The sequence below is a fragment of the Rattus norvegicus genome, chromosome 1, assembly GCF_036323735.1.
Source record: "Rattus norvegicus strain BN/NHsdMcwi chromosome 1, GRCr8, whole genome shotgun sequence".
Classification (NCBI taxonomy): Eukaryota; Metazoa; Chordata; class Mammalia; order Rodentia; family Muridae; genus Rattus; species Rattus norvegicus.
The window spans coordinates 245,334,610-245,361,370 of record NC_086019.1 but is presented as its reverse complement, the minus strand read 5'-3'; the positions used below and the strand labels follow the sequence as shown (position 1 = coordinate 245,361,370).

Genomic DNA, 26,761 nt, shown 5'->3' with positions numbered 1-26,761 from the left:
TTTGCACATGCCCATAAACCCTTGGAACAAAGTTAAGAAAGGGCAGCACCAGGCCTCTCCCTATGGAAAGTTAGTGATATACAGTGAGTGGCAGCCCTAATGGGTTCAAGTCCGTTCATCCTGCCTAAGCCATCCATGACCCCTCCCCCTTTCCTCCTACAAATGGACCCTGATACAGGGCCTCTCTTGCAGAAGCAGTTTATCTTGATCTGAACCTACATCTATTACCAAAATTTGATTTTCTCCAAGGTCCAAACCCACACTGCAAGGTGTGCCCCACGAGTAAGAATAGCAGTGGCTGCATAGCTGTTGTCCCCCCTTCACATTTATAAATACATGCTCCAAGGCTCACACAGCCCAGACACATTCTTTATCTATGGGTCCAGAGATTCCATGACTTTCCGTGCCTCTTTCTTTCTTTTCCTACCTATACCTTGGCATTTCAAATGCAGTATAGCAACTCTGTCAGTGGGCTGAGTCAGGGAAATGGGAACCATACTGGTACAAGGATACACATTGCCTGTGTCATAACTGAAGTCTTCTCACGTACTTGAGGTAATCTTAGATCCAGAACCTGAAAGTTTCCTTAGAGAAGAACTCTCGTACCTCATCCTGCAAGAGAGTCTTGCTATATTCCAGGTGATGTCGCTCTAAAATGGAAGTCCCATGAAGCCTTGCCAGTGGAGATGTGGACCTAGGAAGAAGAGGATAACGGCAGTTTCATTGGCTCAGAGATTACACAGAAATCCATACAATGCACTGTCTTTACTCTTTTAGAATTTTTGTTCATGTCTTGTCTCCTTCCCTACTCAAGGTTGATAAAATGGCCAAATATTGGGAAAAACATTTTTAGCTTAGAAAATAGGAATGTGTTACATGATGGCACACCTTTAATCCTAGCACTTGGGAAGCTGGCAGATTGACCTTGGTGAGTTCAAAGCCAGCCTGGTCTACATAAAGAGTTTCAGGACAATCAGATCTACATAGTAAAACCATTTCCAAAATAATAAATAGTAAAAAGGTAGTGGGACTCCAATGTATAAGTTATTGAATGATTTAAACTGTTAAGTGTGGTGTATCTCATGGATATAAAATCTTTAGGTTCTCTGAGCTTGTGATTGTGATGTGTGTTCTATAATTATGTAACATCTAGCAACTGTGGCAGTCACCAAGCTATCTGCATAGGAAGTTTCCATTAAGAATTTCTAAGCAAGGCCTGGGCGGGGCGGGGCATCACAAATCTGTAACCAAAAGACAGGAGGATATAGCTGGCTCCTTTTTTTTTTTTTTTGAGATGTTTTGTCTCAAAAAACAACAAATTAATTTAAAGCAAACAAATAAATATACAAGATCTAGGAAACAAATGCAAATCAGTGTAAAGTGTCCTTTCTTTCCTCCCCGAGACACTAATGGACATCTAACAATCTCCATTTGTTAAGAACTAAGGATAGCTCTTTGGGAGAGAGGACCCCACTCCTAGTACCATTTGTCTCTAGTGACCCTGTGCTAGAAGGAGAAGATACAGTAAACATAAAAAGGTAAAGGGAAGAAAAAGTGACAAGAGGCTGAGACCAAAATTCTGCAGGTCATGGAAAAATTTTCCATGGATATACAAATAAACATTTTTAAGGAAGATGTCAGAAACATGGGTGGCTGCCTTCGAGAACTTTCATTTTGCTTCACAAAGAACAGAACTTTGTTGGGGAGGATGGATTGCTACATCACCAACAGGTGCAGTAAACCAATATTAGAAGTGATCATTTAAAACAAACTTGTCAGTATCTACACTGTGTCTGCACCAGAGATTTCTTTTTAAGTTTAGTTTCAGTTAGAAAAGAGTGAAATGTTTAAATCTTTTAAGAGATTGCAGATTTCTTATCTTTAAATAGGATGCACATTCTGTACCCTCTCCTCCCACTGCTCAGGGATAACTATGCAAAATGAAACATAAATCTAAGGGCAGAGGTCAGGAAGAGTCTAAGAACCAGAGACAGTAGATACCTACCAGGAAATACTGACTTCTAGACACAGCAGGGCAACTGCACATTTGAACCGTGTAAGCCCAAGCCAGACCAACTTCCAGAATGGAGTGAGAGTTGAGCACCCAATCCCACTCCTAGGTGTAGAAATATTGGCAGCTGGCAGCTGCTGGGAAATCATGGTCAGTTTTCTCAGTGTGCAAACCCTGATCAGGTTCTAGTAGAAGACCACACTGAAGAATATTTGGGCAGTACAAATTGGTTTTGGTGAGAAAAGAGACATAAAGTTGGGTGGATAGGGAGAGGGGTAGGTCTGGGAAGAGCTGGAAGAAGAGGGGTTAAATATGATTAAGATGTGGACACAATCCTCAAAGAACTAGTAACAAATTGTAAAACTTTTAATTGGTCAAATTTGTTAACGGGAAGTTAAATAACTGTTGACATAATACTGCTACAGAGTTGGGGAATGTTCCACCTCACAGAGAGATTGCCAAACAACACAGTAGCATGTCCATCTAAACTATACACAGTTTAAAAGCTCAGAAAACGGGGCACAGTGATACCTGGGCTCTTAGATACAAAGAACTGATAAAATTATTTATAGTGATCAGGAAGCAATTGTGTACAGCAGTTGGAAAGGGATACTGGGAATAACTAGCTTAGGCTCTTCAAAAACAACATCCTGAGAGACGCACGCAAAAAGGCAAAGACATTACCCTAGACTAAAGGAGAAGAGAGATATTCAACAATGATATGCCACAAAGGACTCGTGATTATATCTCAAGTCAACTGATGGGGTTGCGCATGCGGGACAGCCTTAAGATAACTGCAAAAAGCCCAGACAATTAGTCTGTACCACCTTAATAGGACACAGCTCAACTGGAAATTTTCCTTGGGGTGGGGGTGGGGCTGCTATGTTTCTCTGTGTTTACCCCTCTTATGCTTGGAAAGCACTTGTTGAAATAATTAGGAACACGATGCCTGGGCATTTGCAGACAACTCACAAATACTCCAGTAACAGAAAAGAATTGATACATATCCGTATATATCATATACGTGTATTCATGGAAGAAAAATAATTTGACATGGCAATTTTCAAGAATGGGGATTTTTGGAGAAGTTACTGGGGATTTTGAAGATATCTTAAGGATTCAGAAAAAATATAAGATTCAATAATAGTTTTCTATTTTTAGAATGTCTGGCCACAGTGAGCTTGACAGGTTCAAAACACCTATTTCAGACTGATGTTGTATAACTGGGGAGGCAAAAATAACTAGAGAGAAGAGAGAAGCTTGAACCACAGAAGTGATGTGTGCAGTTTGATCATTTAACCCTCTGGTTTTCCTTATCTTCTAGAGACTAATCCTTGAAGGTTAAAATTCCAACAGGGCTGATACTTCTGCCCAAATGACTGACTTCCAATCATTCCACAGATCTTTGAAGCTATGTGTGCTGTTAGGAGACCATCTACAATATTCCCTAGGAGATTCTGAGGTAATAGTTTGGTGACCAAAGGCTGGACACAAACCAAATTTGTCTTAAAATTCAAGAAGTAGATTGGTTCTGTAATTGTTTAAACAGGTGGTCTATAAGCAGTCACTGAGACCTTCAGAGAAGACTTGAGGAGAGAAAGCCAGGCCAAGGCAGCAGGAGATGTCCTTCTGCGGAAGCCTAGGGATGGCTGGGTGGGGATTTCAGCCAGTCAGGTGGGAAGGCACCTCACGGTTCCTCCCATCAGTGTTGGGATGTGGATTGTGGTCACCCACGCGGTGTTTCCTTAAATATCTCTCCAGTCATGTGCCCTTGCTCCGTTCTGAAGCACAATGTTACCCAGACTCAAATGAGTATCAGTATCAGTGGAAACATGACTATCTGATCTCCACATGACAAAATAACTGGGGGGAAAAACTTAAGTGGTGGTCTGACAAGTGTGGCTTAAATGGACATGTCAATTAAGAAGACATTAAAGAATTAAGCGCTGGGAAGATGGTTCAGTGAGTAAAGGTGCTTGCCACCAAACCTGAGTTTGATATCCACAGGACTCAAAAGGTAGGAGAGAACTGATTCCCCAAAGTTGTCCTCTGACCTCCACATGTGTACTGTGGTGCTCTCTCTCTCTCTCTCTCTCTCTCTCACACACACACACACACACACACACACACACACACACACATTCAATAAATGTAATTTTAACATTTTTGAAGACTTTTAGGAGATTCAATTTCAGTAGGATTAAATACAAAGTATTTCAAGACATGTCTGGATTACCATGTCAAACTTTGGGATTCATACTTTGGAAATGACATTAAAAACGCTGAAGTGAGTGGGGGAAATCATGGTAAACAAACTCTGTGGTGGGAACTTTAATGTTCACAGAGCAGCTCATGCTAGCTGGTGTGGTGCATACCTATAATCCCAGCATGCAGGAAGCTGAGGCAGGAGGATTATAAATTTGAGTCAGTTTGCACTATGCAGCATACCCCTCGAAGTTTTCAAAACTTAGTGTATTTAGCCTGAGAAGGAAATACTTTAAGAAGAAAGGATAAAGATGTTTTAATTCTCTCTAATATATAGAGAACAGGCCAATGGGTGAGAGACTATGTTTATTCCTGCAGATCCAAAGACCCAAACCAGGAGAAGCAGAAAATGCATATAGGGAGATCAATTCCAGTTCCATATCATGGAGTACACACCATCATTAAATGTGATTAGAATCATCCAAGAATAGAGAGAGGGCTGAGCTGTGTGAGCAGATGTCTTCTCCATTATGCAAAACAGTCAAGTGGAGACTACAAAATACAGGAAGGTATAGGGGGGCATTCATAATTCTTAATATTATTCTTATCGCTGCATTTGTCCAAGGAGATGGACATGTCAGAGACCCAAACAAAACAGCAAAGGGGATGAGAGGGAAAAGAAATCTAAAAATATAAAGAATGAAACAAAACCAACTGGCTGCAGAAACAAATGAGCAGAGTCCACAGGAACTCGGAAGGGCAATAAAAATGTGAAAAAAAAAGGGGGGGAGCTTTTGGGTGTTGTCAGAGGGCATAGTCTGTGAGATAAGGCACTCAGACATCCTGGAGGCAAGTGATCAGACCAAAGGCACAGGGTCAAGCCTGGAGATGTCCCCTGTGTCCCAATAGCTTCTGGGCACTCTGCAGGTGGTCTTCCCCCACCCCTCCTGCTACCATCAAAGCGAGAACAATCCAGTCTTAGTCAGCCTTTCCAATGACTCTATTTGCCAATGTAGCAGTCTCTCTGGGGAATTCCAAGTAATCCCTCCAGGGCGACATAAAGGGGGCTCGCTGTGGCCTTTTTTTTTTAAGCAAGTACTTAAAGGCTGCATTTGATTGAGGAACTTAATGAATCTGCCAGAGGGTGCCACTTGGCTAAAACTGAAGAAGATCGGCTTGTCCCTGGTCTTGGTGTCAAGAAACTCTTCTGTCACCACACATTCCTTCTGCCAAATTTGCAGAAATATCTGGGAAGTACCAACAGCTTAGGGCAATATGAGGCCAGGATGTGGCCTCATCCATCTCAAAAACCCACAAGCAAGAAGGGGCCTCATCCAGCTCTGCTGCTGACTGTAACCTAAAGCAGGCCTGACATCATCTTTCTGAGTCTGTTTACTCATCCTTGAAAGGAGAATAACGTGAGGCAGCAGGAGGTGGAACCAGAGAAGGTCTACGAAGACTTAGGTGCTCCACACTGCTGGCATGGTGGGACTCAATTGTGATCCCAACTGAAGTGGGACGATTATAAGGTTAAGGTTAGCCTATTCTAGATGGCAACATGATCTTGGAAAGAGAAAGAAAGAATAAAAGAAAAAAAATAAGTGAAAAGAGAGATATCCAATAAGATACCCAGTAAGTCTAGGGGTTTTGTTTTGTTTGTTTGTTTGGCACAGAATGAGAGAGGACTCCATTGGCCCCCATGACCCTTGCCTTAGTAAGGACAGAATGGCCAGCTCAGGCATGATGTCCTGGGATCAAGTCTCAGTAGAGATGCTGCTTTCAAGATGAAGGCTGACAGCCCAGTTGTTCAAAGTGCAAAGAGACTGTTCAGATTTAGAATGTGCTTTTCATTCACTGGCCTTTATCTCGAGTCCCTGACACACAGGTTTCATGGATGTAATCTCACCTGACCCCCACAACAATCTCTGAAAGGCCAAGGTTAGAGCCATTTTAAAGTTAAGAAACTGAGTCTGGGAATAAGTGAGTTGCCTACGTTTCAACCAGGAAATAGTCGGAACCCATGAACCCACAGACCCAAGCCTATGGTCTCTGGAACACTTCACTACTGCTGGAGGATGGTCACGTGGTAGAGCTGAGGCTGACGTGTGGCTGGGGATTTTAGATGCTTGATGCCATCCAATCTTAGCAGCTGCAGATCATTAGTGTAACTCCTATCGCCCAGAGGAGGAACTCAGGGTTCGGGAAATAAATGACTTGTGAATCTGAATCCGCCCGACACAGTCCGCACCTGTATCATTACACTTCCTTCCTGGGGACAAGAGAAGGAGGTGGCAGGACATTAGCCTAGAAAACCAGCTGAGAGAGGGAGTGGAGGAACCAAAGGACCAGGAAGTGAAGGATTAGGAGCCCCAGAAGATATGTTTTCTAACCTGAGCAAGGGAGATTTAATCCACTAGGAAAATTGAATGTGATTCCCTGATTAAAGTTATGTGAACAAAGTTGGGAACCTGAGAAGTGGAAGCAGAGAGAGAGACAGAGAGAGACAGACAGACAGAGACAGAGAGAGACAGAGAGAGAGACAGAGAGAGAGAGACAGAGAGAGACAGAGAGAGAGACAGAGAGAGAGAGACAGAGAGAGGGAGAGAGGCAGACACCATGGGAAAAAAGCAGATATCCCGAGCTTGAAGCTCAGGGGGGGATGCAACACTCCTGAGACTAAAAGCAGCAGAAGTGACTGGCTCCAGGTCTCAGAGGACAGGAGGGGGAGCATCCATCCCTCCCCAGCATCTTCCAGCCTCCGTCAGCACAGCACGCACCCTCACTTACTTCATTTGGTACAAGTTATTGGTTCCTCTGTGGTCAATGTCATGGCAGAAGGCAGCAGCAAGCATGGCAAAAGCTTCGAGGTCTGTGTAGTATTTCTTTAGTCTCCCAGTCTAGAAAGACGTACGAACACATTTATAGCGGCCAATACGGGCTACTCCAGGTATAGCCCAGTTGGCCTGCAAGGAAAGGGGCAGTTACCACATTTCTACCAAAGATTAGGTTTTTATTTAGTGAGTCTCGTGGCATCCCAGGGAAGTTTCAGAACCCAGCAGGTACCTGCATTTTTCCTTTACAATGGTAAACCTATGAATTTCTGGTCGATAATCTAGCCAACTGCAGAAGGGTTGGAGTCTGAGGGATAGTGACACAACAGGACATATCCTTTTCTTGTTACTTCTCAAGAGGAGAACTATTCACAGTTGCAAGGACTTTCAGTGGCTTCCAGCATCCGTACCTACCATTAACAAAGTGAACATGGTCTGCCCCACGTTGAATCCGTGTCGCCAGTTGTGGTAGGTGACAGGGCGGTACCCTTTCCGAACTGTGTACATCCACCGTGTAAGAACCTGTTACCCAAAGGCAACAACACCATTCAGACTTTAGAACAGAACTCTAAAGGGTAGGTGGCCCGGGGCACACTTATCTAAGATGGTATGCTGGTGCTGTTGACAGAGTTTAAGCCAGTGTAGTCACAAAGTTAATGATAGTTTGAAATCCTAACTTGAGCTAATCTTTGGAACCGCAGAAAACATCACGGAAGCCCAGCAACAGAGTCAGCTTTTGAGAATGCCACCTGACCTCGACCGGTACTTTGAATTTCTCCACCACATTTATCTCCAAAAACAGCCGCAGCCCGCATTTAACCAACTCGTGCTCCGTAACGGGGAAGTCGCTGAAACGGAACTCGTACAGGTCTGCTGCTCTTGGGTCGGGCAGCTCCTCCTTCTGTTGGAAGGACAGATTGCTTCACTATACATCCAGCCTAGAGCCCGCCATGCAGAACACCCATTATCAATGGTAAAGGGTTGATAGGAGGGGATGCGGAAGTAGTTCAGCAGCTCAAGGTATCTGTCCCCAGGCCTGATGACTGGAGTTCAATCCCTGGAGCCCTCACCGACTCCATGAGTTATTCTCTGACCTCCACGTGTGCCCAGGACACATGATCCATACCTATATCATACACACACGGACACGCACGCACGCACGCACGCACGCACGCACGCACGCACGCACGCGGGAACCTCTTTCTCTCCTCCGTCCCCTCTTCTGTCTTCACTCCCCTTTTGCTTATACCAGCTCCGTGTACACCAGCACCCGATAACCAGTAAAGCCGCAATTTAGAGCCACGTTTAAAATTTTCTCAGCGGATTTGACTCCAATCTAATCCCAGGGGCTCTTTTCTTTCTACAGTGGGGATTCCTGTCGTGGGTTCAAAGGGCTTAGGGATACGTGGGGGTGAGAGGTGAAGGAGGCACATAGTCATGGCTGTGACTTGGGAGACAAAAAGTCGTATCTTTTCAACAAGGAGTTTAGTGTAGTGAAATGCTTTATAAAACAGGGGCCAAGGAAGGCCGGGGGCTCGAGATTATTAGAGAACAGTACCATGCTCTCGGTGCTATGGGAGAAACAATGGTTGGGAACAGGTTCCCATCAATCAAATGAGGGAGATGCTGAAGGGACATCTCCAAAGCTAAGCTACTAGGAGGAAAAAAGGACCAGAGGAGGGGATGAAGGGAGAAGGAGATAGGACTTGCCAGGGCAGGAGACAAGTCATAGAGGAAATAGTGGTGAGGAGGGGGAACAGGAGGTCACTGGGACTATCAGGAGGGAGCAGAGAACAAGGAGCAGCCCAGGCCTCGGAAACCAGTTTTACTTAAAGCAAACATATGCGCCTGCCATTTGGTGCTCAAATGTATGGAAACTGAGCTCAGGGGAACCTTCACTCATGGAGGGAAGTGACCTGCTTTCCTGTACTTTCGTTTCTCTTCAACACGGTATTGAGGGTAAAAAGTGCACCTGGCCAACTGTCACTGAGATGAGTTCCCCTGTAGGTCTGAGGTAGACCACACAGCTGCTGCCAACTCCTCCTTCTTCGTGCTTTCTCTCCTGTCATGGTCATTGGCCTGAGAAAGGCTTTGCTCTGTCACCCTGGCAGGCAGGCCCTCTGGGATGGCCATTCTGCAACCCAAAGCCACTAAGACGATAAACCTAGCCAGTCTCCCTAGATCCTGAGGTAACTCTTGCAGCCATCTAGTTTAGCTGCAATTGTAAAGGGTCTTTGTGGGATGAACTATATCGAACCATGATGAAGAAAAAGCAGGAAACCAAAAGGCCAGTGTACTGGCTGATTTTGTGTGTTAACTTGACACAGGCTGGAATTATTACAGAGAAAGGAGCCTCTCTTGAGGAAATGCCTCCATGAGATCCAACTGTCAGGCATTTTCTCAATTAGTGATCAAGGGTGGGAGGACCCACTATGGGTGGTGCCATCCCTGGGCGGGTGGTCTTGGATTCTATAAGAAAGCAAGCCAGAAGAAGCAAGCCAGTAAGTAACATCCCTCCATGGCCTCTGCATCAGCTCCTGCTTCCTGACCTGCTTGAGTTCTAGTCCTGACTTCTTTGGTGATGAACAGCAATATGGAAGTGTAAGCAGAATAAACCCTTCCCTCCCCAACTTGCTTCTTGGTCATGATGTTTTGTATAGGAGTAGAAAAAAAAAAAAAAAAAACCAAACCCTGACTAAAACAGTCAGTCAACAGAAGAACTTTCTTTTTAGTCTTGGATAATGTTGAAGAAGAAGAAAATCAACATTTGCTTGAAAAATGAGAGTGTGTGTTCAAAACAGGTTTTATTAAAAGGGCACCAGGATCAGAAGGAAACACTTACCAATATGGCCAGGAGCTGTCTCTCCTCACATTCTTCAATTACATCTATGTTTAACTTCTCTTTAAATTTCTAAAATGGAAACACAATTTAAGTATGGAATTACTACAGAGATTTCTGTCTGGTGGCTCTAATGCTAAAACCAGTTGAGCTCTATCTAAAATAGGCCACCCATCTGTTACAAATGAAGACTTTCTGCATGAGGAAAGACTGATAGCAAGTGATTAGGAAGAATTGTTTCGAAGAAATGTCCTAAAACAATTGAGTTCTCTCACTCTCCAAAATGTAGCAGTAGCCGTCTGAAAACCAAGCTATGGGCTATAGGTAGGCAAAAAAAGGAAAAGGGGTTTTCTGTTTGTTTGTTTGGTTGGTTGGTTGATTGGTTGGATTTTTGTTTTGTTTTTGATTGCCAATAGCAGTTGCAAGGATTCCCGCCCATGACCTCATCTTTATCATCTCAAATACTTTAGTCAAAAATCTTTTTAACTTTTAATGGCCCCAGCAAACCGAAACCAGACACCGACACCAGACTACATCTAAATACACACTCTAAAAAATTAAGAAAAAGAGCAAAAAAAAAGTGATTGTGGGGTGTTTTCCCCTTACTTTTGTGGTAATTAGAACATTTTCAGCAAAAATCCACCGGCTTCCTCATCAGAAAATGATATTGGACTCGATCGCCTGACTTGGCTTTAGCCAGTGAGAATTTTAGAGACTGTCATGTGAGCAAAGACTTTAACATCACCAGGTTGCTGCTGGTCCACAAAAGATAAGAGGCCATAGGGCAAACGAGACTCACAGCTGGGTCACCAAGGTCACTTAGAGCCCGCTCAACCCACAGCTAGTAAGGAGAAGGTAGATGCTTATTAACGAAGGCCACTGAGATGAAACACTGGTTGTTACACAGCCTGCTAGGATAATGGTTGACATGTTGCCCTTCTTCACAATATTCTTTTCCTCACTGATATACATGAATCCAGATACATTGTTTCTGCTCCTACAAACTCAGGAGCTGTTTTTCACCAAGTGCTAATGTAACACTGTGGTCTGGAATTCCAGGAAGAAAAGCTTACCAGCTGACAGGGCTCCTTCCTCCCCGACCTCTCCTCTATCTTCATCTCTTGACCCCAGAAGCAAGCCTCTGCTCACCGGTGGTTTGCAGAAACTGAAGTCCAATGCCACCTGCTGTTCACAGGCCTGGATTCCCCACTTACCAAAATAGAGCTGATTTCACTAGGGGTGGCTTTGGTGAGGTTCATAATCATTTCCTGAGCAATGTCCTTTCGGCTTTCCAGCTTGTTCACTCGCTCATAGGTATCGGTGTTTAAAAGAGACCATCCAAGAAACTGGGTTAAAGTCTGAAGTGGAAGAACGGTGACTCAGATCCTCTAACATTAAATAAAAATTGCTTTGTGGACAAAACCCCGCATACTTTGCTATACTGATCTTCCTTCCACCACCACCAACCCAGTTCTTGCCTTTAAAAAATTATTATTGCTTGAGAAATGAATGCGTGCATATAATCTCTTTAATCAAATTCACCTCTGTTCTCTTCTTTCTAGTTCCTCCCCTACCATCCTACTTCCTGACTTCATGACCTGTGTGTTCAGAGCCACTCAGGGCTGCCTGTATGTGCGTGGGTGTGGAACCAGCTACTGGAGCATAAGTAGCTTCTCAGGGGCTCTTTCCTAAAGAAAACTGACCCTTCTCCAGCAGCCACCAATTAACGATGGCTCCTCAGCTAAGGGGTGGGACTCAGGAGCCCTCCTTCTCTCACAATGCCAACCCAGTTCTTTGTATCAACCTAAGGGGGAAAAAACTGAATTTATTGCCCAGACAGTAAAATTAACAAGCTTTGCTTTTCAAAGTGCCAAGCCTCAAGGATGTTCTCCTGCAGGAAAGGAATGCCGAAGAGAATAAAATAAAGTAGGAGCTAAAAATTAGACAGAAGTTTGAGACTGAGAAGGAGAGAGATTATAAAAAGAAAGGGAGGAATAAAAAGTACTCTTCAATGTTTTTATAGGATTGGAAAGATTTTGGGTGAAATCAAACAGAAAATGTTGCAGTATATAGCAACCTGGAAACAGAAATGGCACAGTAACGATATCCTGATTACAATTATGAGACTCGTGTCTTACGTGCTCTTCACAATATCCCTGCAGACTCAGGAGTAGCTCCACGGCTGGCATCATTTCGTGATATCCTCAGATACATCTGCTGTTCTTTCCCACGCTTACCTCAGTGATGTGTTCGTCATGCTCATCAAAGGGTTTCCCATCCTTCCGGTTGTAAAACGTAGCCACACCCACGATGTCTTCTTTCTTGTTGACAATAGGCAGGGACAAGACATTTTTAATGACCCAGCCAGTTTCGTCCACTGGTCCTTTCTATAAACAATAAGGGAATTGTTACTTTAACATTTTCACTTTTTATTTTTGAAATAAGTATAGATTTACAGGATGTTTCAAAAGAAATGTAGAGGGCTGGAGAGATGGCTCAGTGGTTGGGAGCACTGACTGCTTTTCCAGAGGTCCTGAGTTCAATTCCCAGCTCACAACCATCTGCAATGGGATCCAATGCTCTCTTCTGGTGTGTCTGAAGACAGCTACAGTGTACTCGTATACATAAAATAAATACATAAATCTTTAAAAAAGAAAGAAATGTACAGAGAAGTCCATGGACTCTTCATCCGGTTCTCACCAATGAAAACATTTCATGTAACTTAGGTATGGTACCAAAAGCATGGAACAGACAATATACAACCCATAGACCTTATTCCGGTCTCACTATTATTAGAATCAACTGAATCAACCAGCACGAGGTACCTTTCCACTACACCTACAACCACCCCGACCCACCCACTGCTTGGCTTATTTTAAAATCTCAGGGTCAGAACACAGTTAGGACAAGTTTCTAAGCCATCCATTCAAACAAACCAGAACAAGGGCATCTGCATTCTGGCTCTAACTTTCTCCTTTGACCCCCCTCCCCAGCTCTGGGGATGGAAAGAGCTTCTTATCTCTACATGACCTCTTTGTTCCCTTTGCTCTTTACCATCTTGCAATGCCAATGAAGTTAACTTCCGACATTAGGATCTCTCTAGTGAAGAACTTAGTATAATTTTTGTCTGATCCATCAAATAATCTTTTAGTTTATGGTAGGTTGTGGTTATAGTAAAAACCCGTGAGGCCTGCTGACTATCCAAAACCAAGCCATGTTGCTAGTGTTGTTGCTAGGGCAAGTGAGAGTCAACCACAGGCCCTACGTCAAGATGCTCCCACGTTGGTGAGAGATGAGGACCAATTCCTGCAGAAGTGTTTCTCAAAGTGTGGCTGAAGGTGACAGATTCTTTTTTAAAAAATGTTCTCTTTTTATATATACTTAAAATTTTAAATTATGTTTATACATGTGGGGTGGCAAGTGGGTAGGTGTGCATGTGTATGTGTGTGTGTGTGTGTGTGTGTGTGTGTGTGTGTAAGTGCACACAGGTGCCAGAAGGGGGCACCAGATTCACTGACGTTACAGGGAGCTGTAAACTGCCCAACATGGATTCTGGGAATCCATTTTTAGTCCTCTGAAAGAAAAGAACAAACTCAACCACCAAGCTCTCTCTCCAGCCTCCACAACAGATTCTTTTTAAGCCTATGTAGTCTCAGGGATGCATCTGGATACATCTCCTCTCTCAGCAATTCTAATGCCCTCTCAAGTAAGAGATCCACGGAGTATATTTATAAGTATGTGGCTAAGGCAAGTGGATCCAAAGACTCAGCACCCCACAATGAGGGTATTTCAAACATTTCATGGTTGATTTAGCCCTCCACAGAGGTTTAGGCTGAGTCTCAGCTCACCATGAAGCCTTCTCTGGCTGTATTAGTCCATTCTTGGGAGGTGGGATTTGAGGAGAGAACTAGAGATGACTATTTGATAGACAAGAGTCTTACCCAGACTATGACGAAAATGCTGGATACAGCATGAGTAAAGTCACCTCAGCCCAGCTCTGGAGCAATCTATAGAGCTGCTGGGTTTTCCTAGGCCAATGTTTCCCATCTGAGGAGTCTGGCTGCCTCCTGGGATGGGCATGTCATGTTCAGTAACTATTTGGGAGGCAGGGCCTTGGAGCAAAAGCGAGTGCAGAACACAGTAGCCCTGTTCTGATAAGCATGCTTCCAGGGGTACCATACTGAAATGTGCTGGGATTCTGGGGGAAATAACTATAGACTGGAGATCTGTTACATTTCAGGGACTCGTGAAACCACAGTGAGGGGCCCCCATCCTTTTCACAGTGTTGCTCCAGGCTTCCTCAAGCCTCAGTGTGCACCTACTTATGCTGAATGAACTCAACCCTCACCCCCGGCTTCCACAGCAGCTGCTCCAGGTCCAGATACTTAAAAATTCACTGTTCACCTTTCTTATCAGTGCAGTCTACCCTGGCACACAATTGCTATAGATTTAGGGGCCACCGCTGGGTACAACATAACCACAAGCAAGTTCTGGTTGCAGGAAGGGAGGTACAAGAAACAACAGGACCATATGGTGTTTGTGTGTTTCCGCATCAGTAAGCAAAGGGATGGGCAGGCAGAGCCCGGGGAAGCCTCTGTTTATCCTAACAGCTGTGTCTGGGTTTCCCCAAGGCAGGGTTTAGTCGCTGCTGGGGAGGGATCACCCACACCCAGAGGAAGCTATCTCTTCCATTTAAGCATTGATGGGATTCTGCAGGTCTAAACAGCACAGAGAAAGACAGACATTAGTGGTGCCCTTGGGAGGGAAGTCTCTACTTCTGACTCCGATCGCGGATTTAATGTTTATGAAATGCAGGACAGGGAGTGCCAGCGTGCAGAGAGGAGAGACTGCGGCACGCTGGCACAGCAACTTCATCTAGTTCTCAAAGGGACCAGGAAGCAGAGACGGTGGCCGGTCGTTACGGAGACTTAGATGAAGCTCTGAAGAAGATGAGCTCCTGGTCGACGCTACGATCGCTTTGCTGTTGCCGTCATAGACTAGCCTGGGCTGGGTGGTTTATTAAGGAGAAGTGAATTTAAGTCTCCTGCAGTTTGAGAGAGCGAGAGGTGTAAGAGTATGGCCCCGTCGTCTCAGAGAGACCGCTCCCTGCATCATAACATGCCAGAGAGCATCAGTGGACAAGAGGGGCTGGAGTTGCCAACTTGAGTCCTCTTCCTTTTCTAGCAATGTCCCTCCCGTGCCTCGGGCTCCACCCTCATCTGCTCTGTTGCGTCTCAATATAGCCATGAAGAATTAATGTGTACAAACACTGGGGGATTTAGCTTTCAACACGTGACCTCTAAGGGGTCACACGCAAGCCACAGCTGTGATGGTGGGCCGCGGTGGGTTAGCCAAGCGGTGAGTACAGCGGGGCTGGTTGGGGGCTCTCCTCTCCAGGAAGTGGGCTCCTGGGTGGTGATGAAAAGGAGATAAAATCCAGGGACCCGCTAAGAACTTTTTTCTTTTTCAGATCACGGTCACAATATACTGTAGGAAGGGCTGCCTAGAAAGACGCCACAAGGCTGGATTTGGGCCATACAATGTCTCCAGCCAATCAGTCATGCAAATTAGGGCTAAAAGCACCAGCCATGCACCAGGCTCAGCTGTTGCCCCTACAGAACCAAGAGTGGGAGGGGATGGAGGTATGGCAGTGTGCATGCATGTGCTCATACACACACACACACACACACACACACACACACATACATGCACACTCAGTCATACACACATATACACATACACGCACACTCAGACACACACATATACAAAATACATACACACACATATACACACATGCACACTCAGACACACACATATACATAGAAATACAGACACACACACTCAGACACACACACATACACACACTCAGACACACACACATACACACACACACACACACGCACACACACAGACACACATACAGAGACACACACAGACACATACACATCCAGACACACATACATACAATTATACACACACACGTACACAAACACACACACACATATATATACACAGAAATACATGCGCACACATACAGAGATACACATACATACACACAGACACACACAGTTATACACACACATACACACAACACACACACACACACACACACACCTCCCGCTTTTCTTTTATCTTTCTTCTCTGAGGCCCCTTCTTTGAATCTTCTTGATGGTCATTGGCCAAGCTAGAGATTTGGAACTTGCGCCCCGTGAGTGGCAGCTGACTACACCTAAGGCACACATAAGCTAGACTCCATGGATGAGGAGAAAGAGGGAGCACCCACCCAGCTCCCAGTCCTGAGGGATGAGGCAGGGATATGGCCACCCTTACCTGGAATGTGAAGTACTCATCTGCAGGGGCGTTCATCATGTTACAGATCTGTGAAGTAAGAGACAGAGTCATTCTGAAACATGGTGAGGTTAGGACCACGAAAGCCCACGGAGGAGGGTGAGAGAAGGCATGTTGGGGGTGAGTTTCCCACGAAGCTCTTGGCTGCTTGGTAAACACAGTAAGGCATGCTCCATACATTAGGCCATATTTGCTAACTGAAGTCACCTCCTCTTCTGCTATGCCATTGAGTGGCATTTCCTGCTATCTTTGCTCCTCCCCACTCTCCCACTTCCAAGTGATGTCATCATCCGAGTGATGCCCTTCAACTACCAAACAACCTCCTCAGCCCAAGCAAAAGAGAAAGACTGCCCTGCTGAGGAACGTTTGAACGTGGGGGCTGATCTTGCTTTATTCTTTTATAAAGTAAGGTGGCTTGAGCAAACCACTTAACTGAGATCGGGACCCCCATTGAAGGAATCAGAGAAAGGACTGAAAGAGCTTGAAGGGGCTGGAGACCCCATATGTACAACAACGCCAACCAACCAGAGCTTCCGGGGACTAAGCCACTACCCAAAGACTATGCATGGACTGACCCTGGGCTCCAATCTCATAGGTAGCAATGAATAGCCTAGTAAGAGCACCAGTGGAAGGGGAAGCCAAGGCTGAACCCCCTAGTGAATGTGACTGTTGGGGGGAGGGTGGTAATGGGGGGAGGATGGGGAGGGGAACACCCATATAGATATAGAAGGGGAGGATGAGGGGTTAGGGGGATGTTGGCCCAGAAACCGAGAAAGGGAATAACAATTGAAATGTAAATAAGAAATACTCAAGTTAATAAAGATGGAGGGGGAAAAAAAGTAAGGTGGCTTGAGGGGCAAGGGGAAAAGGCCAGACAATGTTTCACCCGCTCTAAAGTAAGAATTCCGTATGAAATACTGCGCTTACTGACAGAATTCGGAGACTGTTTCTCATACCCATCTTGAGTTGCTCTGAATTGTCTGTGCCTGGGTCGTATACACAGGTGGGCCTTAATGCAAGACTCTACTCTCCGTTCTACCAGAGTTCCACTTAAAATGATAGATAGCATTTCAAGTCTGGTGGTAATGGTTGAGTCATTGTCTCCTTTAAAAGATGAGGGCATTGAAGTCCAAAAAGGTTTAGTGCTCTGTTCAGATCCACTGGGTGAAACTTGAATCATGATTTGGAAACTCCAAAGAGGGGTTGACAGGATGGGCTGATGGGATGGGCTCTCCTGAGTAAGGGCGGGAGAAACCCTAGTGCAAATACCCCTACCATGGAAAACCTTAGTGCAAATACCCCTACCATGAAGACTACTTCTGGTGTAAATACTTCTACCAGCATTTACCCACTCATGAAATTCTGGGGGGAAAAACCCGACAGTTTGTGTTGAGGTTGAAGTGTATCTTACCCAACCCTCCAAGCTCTGTGAGCTGATGTTAAGTGCCTTCTAGGAGTGGATGAAACATGTCTACTCTTTGTCCTCTAGCCTTACAAAGAAAACATGGAACCCTTCTGAAGCTTTGGTTTCTTTATTTGTGCGTATTTCCTTTGGGGGTCTTTTGCTTCTTTCTTTGAGTCTGGATTTCCCTGCGTAGCTTTGCATGCTGTTCCCATGAGCAGTCATAAGTTAAGAACCCGAGGACTCTTTGGTGCCATCCTTAATTTCATGATCTAACTTGAATATTTAATGTTATTTCTTGAACTGTGGATCCCCCAAATGTGGTTTAAAGATACAAACCAATCAATTCCTATTTTATTTTTTTCCCCTAGCCTTTCTCCTATGCCAAGAAAGCCATCTACCCTTGTCTCGTTCGTTTTTGATTCAGTGGCTATATTTATTTTGTAACTAGTAAGTGTTTTGCACACCATAATGCACTGTAGCCTTTAAGTTTGTCTAATGACTTACAAATCCATTTTCAGCAATGTATGTTGGCAATCCACTAACGAGTGTCCAGTGATCTGCTGGAGGTGACCTTGGAGAAGATTAGAAAAGTCATTGGAACATACTGATCGGGTACGAAACCCCAGTGGCAACTCCCATGACTACTTCAGGGAAACACGCACGGAATCACGCTGATCTCTTCTTTTCCATGTAAAATGTAATCGATGATTTTATAAAAGATGATTTCCTAGGAAGGAAAAAGATTGTGGGCACAACATTATTCCACCGCCCCCCCCCAAAATAGTCTTCACCGAAGAATGTGTGCTTTACAAGTCTTATAAATAGCATCTAATTTCCTAGCCACAGTTTTCTGTATAATGTAAATTACTAAACTCTTCATATATAAGTTACAGTCCTATAATCAGATAAGAAACAGTATTGACTGCACACACACACACACACACACACACACACATGAGTGGGTTCACTGTTAAAAAGTTAAATTTACCTAAATAGCTTTTGGGTGTGTCTGACTACCAAACCACCCAAAAGCGTGTCTTTACTTTTAACTGATTACTTCTCGTTGTCCAGATGTAGCTGACATTAATGACTTCATTAGGGAAAAAGAAATCACATATTTGATCAACTGCAAGCAGACATTTATCATGTGGAAAGCACACAGATCTCTTCTCACTGGCTAATCTCAGCAGGCACCTTCACAACAGAGATTAATGGATGCCTTACCAATGCTGGAAGTTGAAAGGGGCAGATGAAGAATCTGAGGCCCTGACAAACTTGTCAATTTCTGGTTTTCGTGGTCTGAGGATATGGTGGTACAGAAGCAAACACACTCCCTCTCCCCGTTCCCCCATGAAGCTTGCAGTTGAGTGCGGCTGTAAATATAACCCAGCCCCCAGGAAGTCATCCTGCCCAGCTGAGAAGGGACCAAGCACATCTTAGAATGTTGTTCCATTGGCTCTGATGCCTCGCTCCACACAGGGATACACAGACCCACCCAGAAAGCTTGATGTCTTTGGAAAAGGAAAGCGATAGCTTCCTGAGAGATTAAGGTCTACCCAACTGTACAGGACAGAGAAGGACAGGCAGGGTCTCTCCTCTGTGCACTTCAGTCTCTTGGCATCATACACAGACAGTGAGGAAGACATTCGAGTTTACCCTGCCATCTGGAGTCTTTGGTCCTTTATAAGGTTCAACTTCTCCAAGCTTGATTGGCCACTCGTCGTAAAATTCCTGGAGACAATTATATTTAAACATTATTGAACAAGTTGTCCATGACTTATCTGAGTTATAGGTACTCGTATACTTTATGCTAGTCTACATAGTTTGGCAATTTTAGGCTTGAAAAAAAAAAACCCTGTAATTCTCAGCAATATTGCTTACGAACCTGTGACTGTATACAAGTTGCTTATCTTGTATTCACCTGCTAAATGGGAACAGCACGACTTCCGCCTGTAGCCAAGATTAAATAAACAACCTATGCCACACTCTTGCATGCACTCTATGTACAATGCCTGCAGTGTGCAGTGTCTGCTTTATAGGCAAGCACCTAAGCCTGGTGGGTTAAGAAGCTTAGTTAAGGTCGCTCACAGCAGCCTGCAGTGTCAGTCGCCTTAATTAACACCCTTTCTCCCCCACCTTGACAGTTGATCCTCATTTTGCTTAGATGTCAGGTGGTAATTTGTTCAGGAAAGTCTATGGCGGTCTACGTGAAGCAGATGCTAATGTAAGGGCAGGTATGTGGTTCCGTTTAGACCAGTGAATGGAGCTGGGGGAGTCAGCTGAGGGGCTACAGGATCAAGGTGTCTCTCACTTGAAAAATAATAAAAGCGGTGTTTCCCTTGTGGCCAAAAGCACCCCAAGCATCCTTGCAGTCACAAAGCAGGGATTAGAACCCTGCTCTTCTTCTGCTGCAGGGTCTTATGTTGCCCACTTGGAACAGTGACTTTGAAAAACAACTGCCAATCACACGAATGGCAAGAAAGACAAATGGTATGGATTTTGAACTCTCAGCTTTCCAAGAGAATTAAAGATGAGAGAGGGCACCATACTACGAATAATGATAATTTCTTTCCTTTCTACTTTAAGATTTTTTTCAGATACGAAACGTCAAATAGTTACTAACCTTACGCACCTACAATGTACTCAATACCGTGTGTATATCACGATAAAAGAGATGTCCACACTTTGCTGGTGAGAAAGCCAAGGACCAGGGAGATGGAAAATCTTGCTGAAATCAAGGCTGGAGAACTGGCAGTGCCTGACTTCAAGCCCTGCGTCAGGTCTGTAGCAACCACAGCAGTGTGCGACTAGCGGGGAGAGAAATCAGCAAGCAGAAGAGACTGGAGAGAAGTGTGCTCACACACACACACACACACACACACACACACACACACTCACACAGACACAGACACAGACACAGACACAGACATACACACACGACTGATCTTTGGCAGAGGAGCAAAGGTCACAGGGGCAAATTGGTTTTTCAACAAATTGTACTGGAACCATGGCATCCATTAAGAGAAGAAATCTTATTTCTTTAATTTAAAAAAAAAAGCCCAGAATGACTTATAGGCCTAAATATAAAGCACAGAACTATAAGAATTCTGGAAGTGGACACAGGAGAAAATCCAGACGAGTTATGAGTTTGCAGGTGGCTTCGTTCCTTGTTTTGTTTTGTTTTGACACAGCCCAGGGGCACAGTGTACAGAGAGAAAAGTACTGGGGATTATTGCAATTTAAAATGTCTGCTCCAGAAATGTTTCTCAGAAAAGAATGAAGGGACTGGGAGAAAAATATTTGCAATTGCAGGACTAGTATCCAGAGTCTCCAGTTTGCTCAGGCTGGTCTTAAGTTCAAGTTATCCTCCTGCCTCAGCCTCAGGAGTGCTGGGATTGTAAACATGTGCTATCACTTCTGGCTGTAAAGATCTTTTGAAGTCTAACCATCAGGAAGCAGAAAGCTCCACCTATAAACCAGCAGGAGACCGGAACAGACATTTCACCAGACAAGAAACACCATGGGAACTACGCAGGTGAAAACCGTTCAATGTTGTCCGCGGCTGGAAGTGCAGATTCAAATGGTGACGTACTACCACATGTCACGAAGTGGATGAGACCTGAATAGAGAGACCTGGTGAGAATGCAGATATGCGAAAATGATAGTCACTTGGGAAGACAAGACGGATTACAGTCTCCCTGGATGATCCAATAATTCGACTTTTTTGAAAGTGTATGTACACACAAACCTGTACATGGTGGATACAGCAGCCTTATTCATAAGTGCCCCAAACTAGAAGCAACCACAATGGCCTTCACTACCGAGAATCAGGCTGCCTTAGGGCAGATTCTTACTCTCTAATGAAAATATATGAGCTTTAGCCAAGACATGGAATTGACATATCTATCAATGAATGAACAAAGACAACGTTGAATGTACTCAATGAAATACTATCCAGCCTCAAAAAGGAAGAAGGAAGGAAGGAAGGAAGGATAGAAATACAGATGGACAGAAGGAAGGAAGGAAAAGAGAGAGGGAGAGAAGAAGGGAGGGAGGAGAGAGAGAGAGAGAGAGAGAGAGAGAGAGAGAGAGAGAGAGAGAGAGAGATGTTGACAGTGTCAGCAAACCTGGTGGTAAGAGAGATGGGCTTGGCACTAAAAGACAAACATGCAATGTACGTGTGGAATCTGAAAGCATCCAACACTGGAGCAGAAGGCAGAACATCGTCACCAGAGGTTATGGGTAGAGCCATCGTCAACTGGACAGGAAGGAGCTGTCCAAATAGCACAGCGTTCCATCCAGGCAGTAAATTCTCAGGACTTATTACAGAAAAACAATGTATTATATATTTCAAAGCTGTCATGGGACTAGACGTAAATGGTATCACTATGTAAAGCGATCACCATGTTGATTAGTGTAACCATTTCAGAATTTATGTATATGCATATATGAAAATATCACACTGTATCCCATAGATATGTACAACCATCACTTCCTTAAATTAAAAGATAAAAATTGTGAGTTACCAAAAAATTAGGCGTGGTGGTCCATGCCTGTAATTTTAGAACTCAGAAAGCTGAAGCAGGAGCATTGCTTGAATTTGAGGTTATCCTGGGCTAAATACTAAGACGCTGCCTCAGAAGGACAGCAAAAGGCAGGAGCATGAGGGAGAGCCAGCCTCAGACCATCAGTCTTGCAACCTTTGGCTCCACTCGTCTTTCTCTCCCTCCTCATCTGTCCCTCCTGCTTAGTACCCAAGGCCATCTTAGCAGGCCATCTCGGCTCTCTTCTTGCTGTAGATTGCTTGCTTCCTGCTTGCCTGCTTTCTTTCTCCTCTCAGACTTGCCTCTTCCTATTCTTGGCTTCTTTCTCTTCCCAAAGAACATTATCTGCATAGCTCGTAGGGTCCTAGTTCCTCAGTCATCTGAGAGACAAGGCTATCTACACCGTCTTGTAGTCTGTCTCTCTTTCCAGTCTGCCTGTCACCTAAATACCCTCATCGCCCTGAGGGATTTCAAAATAAATGTATCAAAAATAATTTTATTTCATTTTTATATAAAAGTTTACATTTTATAAAATATTAAAAATTGTTATATTAAAATATTTTAAAATATATTTTATGAGATATAAACATATTTAATAAAACATAAAGTGTTTATATTTTTATAAAATATAAAAATATATTTATTTAAAACTTATATATTTATATAAATTTATAAGATATATTATAACATTTTATAAAAATAAATTCAATTTATTACAAATAATAAATGTATTATTGTTTTCAATGGAAGGTACCTTTCCTATATCTTGTCTTCAAGGCCTGATGCATTTTCTCTTCCACTTTCTTCTATCATCCCAGTACGACCATCTTACTGGGATTTCTTCTACTTCTCCCTGCCACCGACTACACCCATGATGACTAATCTGTTAGCACACACGATATTATCAATACCCTCTTACTCCCTAAAATAATGAGTAGTTAAGGGGCAGTTGTGGCACAACCAACTGTCACTATTTCCCTAGGTAGTCCCTATAGTCCCTCTGCGTATTGATTGTCGGCACAGGGTCGGGCTGGGAATACAGTCTGGTGTCTGCGTGTTTTACATAGGAGAGCGATGCCTCAACCTACTATGGCCAGTTCTCTTCTGAACACTGCACACACTTTCATCCGAAGGCGAAAAGGTGACTTAAGTTCAAAGTAGGTTTTTTTTTTCAATGCAATCAACGTCCAATTCCTGAAACACAGATCTCAAAACAATACCCAACATGAAAACCCAAGGCCATTTGTCCCCTCCAAAATCTCACATAAATGCCCCTCAACGACAGTGACTTAGATTCCAGACAAGAAATTTCCAAAGGAGTAAAAATAAAAATGTTTAAAGAAATGAAAGAACACAAAAACCAATGCCTGAATCAATTCCAGGAGAACTCTTAAATAACTGCGTAAAAGAAAGGAAGTCAATATACGATGTGGAAACAAGGTTGATAAAGAGACAAATGTACGGAAGAAAAGACGAGCTGAAACGATACTGGGAGTAAAGATTTTACTCAAATTAAAAGCTCAATGGACAGCCTCACTGACAGTGTGGCTCACAGGAAGGGCGGAACAGTGGGCCTTGAAGACAAGATCGGTACACTCAGCTGAAAACAAATTTATTAAAAGGCATACAGAGTATGCAAGAACTTTGAAACACCATGAAACAAAATGTATTAATTATGGGCACAGAAAAGAATAACTCCATGCAAAGAGCATAGACAATATTTTCAGTACAATCAGCAGAAATTTGCCTGAACCTAGAGAACCAGAGGTCTGTCTGAGTAGAAGAGGCAAGAAAAATCCAAATAGGAAAAACAAGGGGGAGGGGAAACTCCCTACATCATATCACAGTTAAAACACTAAATACATAGCACAAGGAACGTAAATTAAGAGAGAAAAGGAACGCAAATTAAGAGTGGCAAGAGAAAATAGGTTACATATAAGGGCAGGCCCATAAGTGTAACAGCCAAACTTGCATGTGGGCCAAGCAGGCCCAGCCACAATGGTGGCACACACAGCTCATATTTCCTCCTGAGCCAGCCTAGAATCTGTCTGCACGGATAGAAACAGCTGATGCTGGGATCCAAAATGGAGTGAGCCAATGAGAAAGAGACAGCACCACATCTGACTACTTGAGAGCCAATGAGATTCTGGGAGGTGGGTATAAAGGTTTGCCCAGTTCTTACAATAAATGAGTCTACTTTTGCCATTTGCCTGACTCCCGAGTCTGCTCATTGACTCTTTGCCATCTTACCTCCACCACAAAGGACTTGGTTGGGTTTGCAAGCAATACTCACAAAAGAAACTTACAAACCCAGAAGGGCAGAGAAAGACGCATTCTAAGTCCTGAAAAGCCTCGACTGCCAAGCAGGCTTCCATACCCTGAAAATTTATCTTTGCAATTGGTGTAGAAATAAAAACATTAATGAATTTTTTTTAAAAGCATGCTAAAAATGTTGTGAATGCTAAGCCATCTCTGCAGAAAATATTGGGCAGAATTTTTCAAGCTGAAGAAAACGATAAACACAGTCAGGGACAGTGGAGACAAAAAAAATCAAAGGGGGCATGATCATAGCTAAATAAGTGGGGACAAAGAAAACACTAGACACTACAAAATCAACAAAATGACATAAATTATTACACACCTTTAAATAATAACTCTTCGATGTCTTAGTTTCCGAATCTTAAGACACAGACTAGCATACTGAGTCAAACAAACCAGAATCTATCTAGTTTCTGCCTCCAAGAAACACACTATGCCTTCAAAGATAGATTCTGGGTTAGGGGAAAGGGATGAAAAAAGATATTCCACGGAATGGGAGTCAGTATCTTGACATTTCATACAATCGACTTCAAATCAAATTAACTCATAGGCAACCAAGAAAGCCACACACTGATCAGTGGAATAATCCATCAAAAAGGCATTTCATTTCTGTAAATTAATTACATAAGGAAAAGTAAGACAAGAGCAATTTAGATAACAGAAACCACAAACCAACTTTCCTTCTTTTAAAAAAAGGACATTACAATTCTAAATATTTACACAACAAACATAGAGACACACAGTTTCATAAGACACTACATAAAGTCACAAATAAACCTTAACACAGTATAAGTGATTTCAATATCCTACTTTCATCAATAAAGAGGTCATCCTGACCAAAAAACATGGAAACCAAGAAGTCATATGACATCCTAGATAAAATGGACTTAACAGATGTCTACAGAACACTGTATCCAAGTACTACAGAAGATACATTTTTCTCAGAAGCCAATGGAACTTTCTCTGAAGTCAGATCACATATTAGGACACAATGCAAGTGGATTACTTTTCGGTTACTATGTAAAGTATCATGACCAAAACCAGAGGGACAGAGTCCATGATGGCAGGGAAGCCATGGCTTGGTGGCACTTGCAGGAAGCCAACTGATTATATTTTCACTGCATGGTGGTTTGAAAGAAAATGACTCCCATAGGCCTATAGGGAGTGGCACTAATAGGAGTTGTGGCCTTGTTGGAACAGATGTGGCTTTGTTGGAGGAAGTGCATCACTGGGGGTGGACTCTGAGGGCACAGATGCTCAAGCCAGGCCCAGTGTCTCACTGATCCAGATATAGAACTGGTTACCTCTCCAGCACCAGGTCTGCCTGAGTGCTCCATGCTTCCTCATGATGATAATGGACGTTTTAAACCTCTGAACAGAAGCCAGTCTCAGTTAAATGTTGTCTTATATAAGAGTTGCCATGGTCATGGTATCTCCTCACAGCAATAGAACCCCTAACTAAGACTCAATCACACACAGGAAGTAAAAGAAGAGAAGTGAAACATACGACAAACTTCCATCCCCATACCACCAGTGATGCACTTCCTCCAGTAAGGCTCCACCTCCTAAAGGTTTATTACTATAAACTGGAAACCAAGTGTTAACAAACACGATCCTGTAAAGGACATTTTTAAATTCAAACAACCACAGTAAGTCTCAACAAATACGTGAAAATAGAAATAGCTTCTTGTGTCATATCTGACCATATGGAGTAAAGCAAGAAATCAACAGCAAGAGAAAGCACAGGAAATTTACAGACTTATGGAGATTACAACTGAATGATGAGCAGGTTACTAAAGAAATCAAGAAGGAAATTAGATTATTCCCAGAACTGAAAGAACATGAAGACACACCCAGACCTATGAGATATAAAGAAAGCAGTTCTAAGAGGGAGGTCACCGCTGTAGGTGCCTACATTTAAAAAGTCAGAGATTTCTTGCACAATGACTTAAGGATTCACCTTAGAGCCTTGAGAAAATAAAGAACAAGGCAAACCCAACAGCGGTACACAAAAGGAAATAATTAAGACCATGAAAGGAATTAATGAAAGAAGTAATTAAAAACACAAAATTAATGAAACAGAGTTGGTTCTTTCAAAGAATAAAAGTGACAAATTATTAGCTAACCCAACCAGATGTGGGGGGGGGGGAAGAGAGAAAGAGAAAGAGAGAGAGAGAGAGAGAGAGAGAGAGAGAGAAGAGAGGAGGGCATGTTAATAAAACTAGCAAAGAAAGGAGGAAGAATACAACAGATACCAAG

At 43.4% G+C, this 26,761-nt stretch overlaps 1 protein-coding gene across 2 annotated transcripts in view; it reads right to left on the bottom strand.

Moving 5' to 3' along the window:
- The window catches only part of Pde6c (phosphodiesterase 6C), a 55,860-nt gene that overhangs the window by 16,504 nt on the left and 12,595 nt on the right, over positions 1-26,761 (bottom strand). For both annotated transcript variants that reach the window (NM_001416003.1, XM_063268656.1), the window contains exons 5-15: positions 19,296-19,370; positions 18,302-18,366; positions 18,144-18,210; positions 16,217-16,264; positions 12,124-12,273; positions 11,101-11,244; positions 9,890-9,958; positions 7,802-7,948; positions 7,462-7,569; positions 7,004-7,113; positions 607-694 (exon numbers count right to left, since the gene is read on the bottom strand). In NM_001416003.1, the coding sequence (NP_001402932.1) occupies positions 607-694; positions 7,004-7,113; positions 7,462-7,569; positions 7,802-7,948; positions 9,890-9,958; positions 11,101-11,244; positions 12,124-12,273; positions 16,217-16,264; positions 18,144-18,210; positions 18,302-18,366; positions 19,296-19,370 (1,071 nt within the window). The remainder of the gene's footprint in view (positions 1-606; positions 695-7,003; positions 7,114-7,461; positions 7,570-7,801; positions 7,949-9,889; positions 9,959-11,100; positions 11,245-12,123; positions 12,274-16,216; positions 16,265-18,143; positions 18,211-18,301; positions 18,367-19,295; positions 19,371-26,761) is intronic.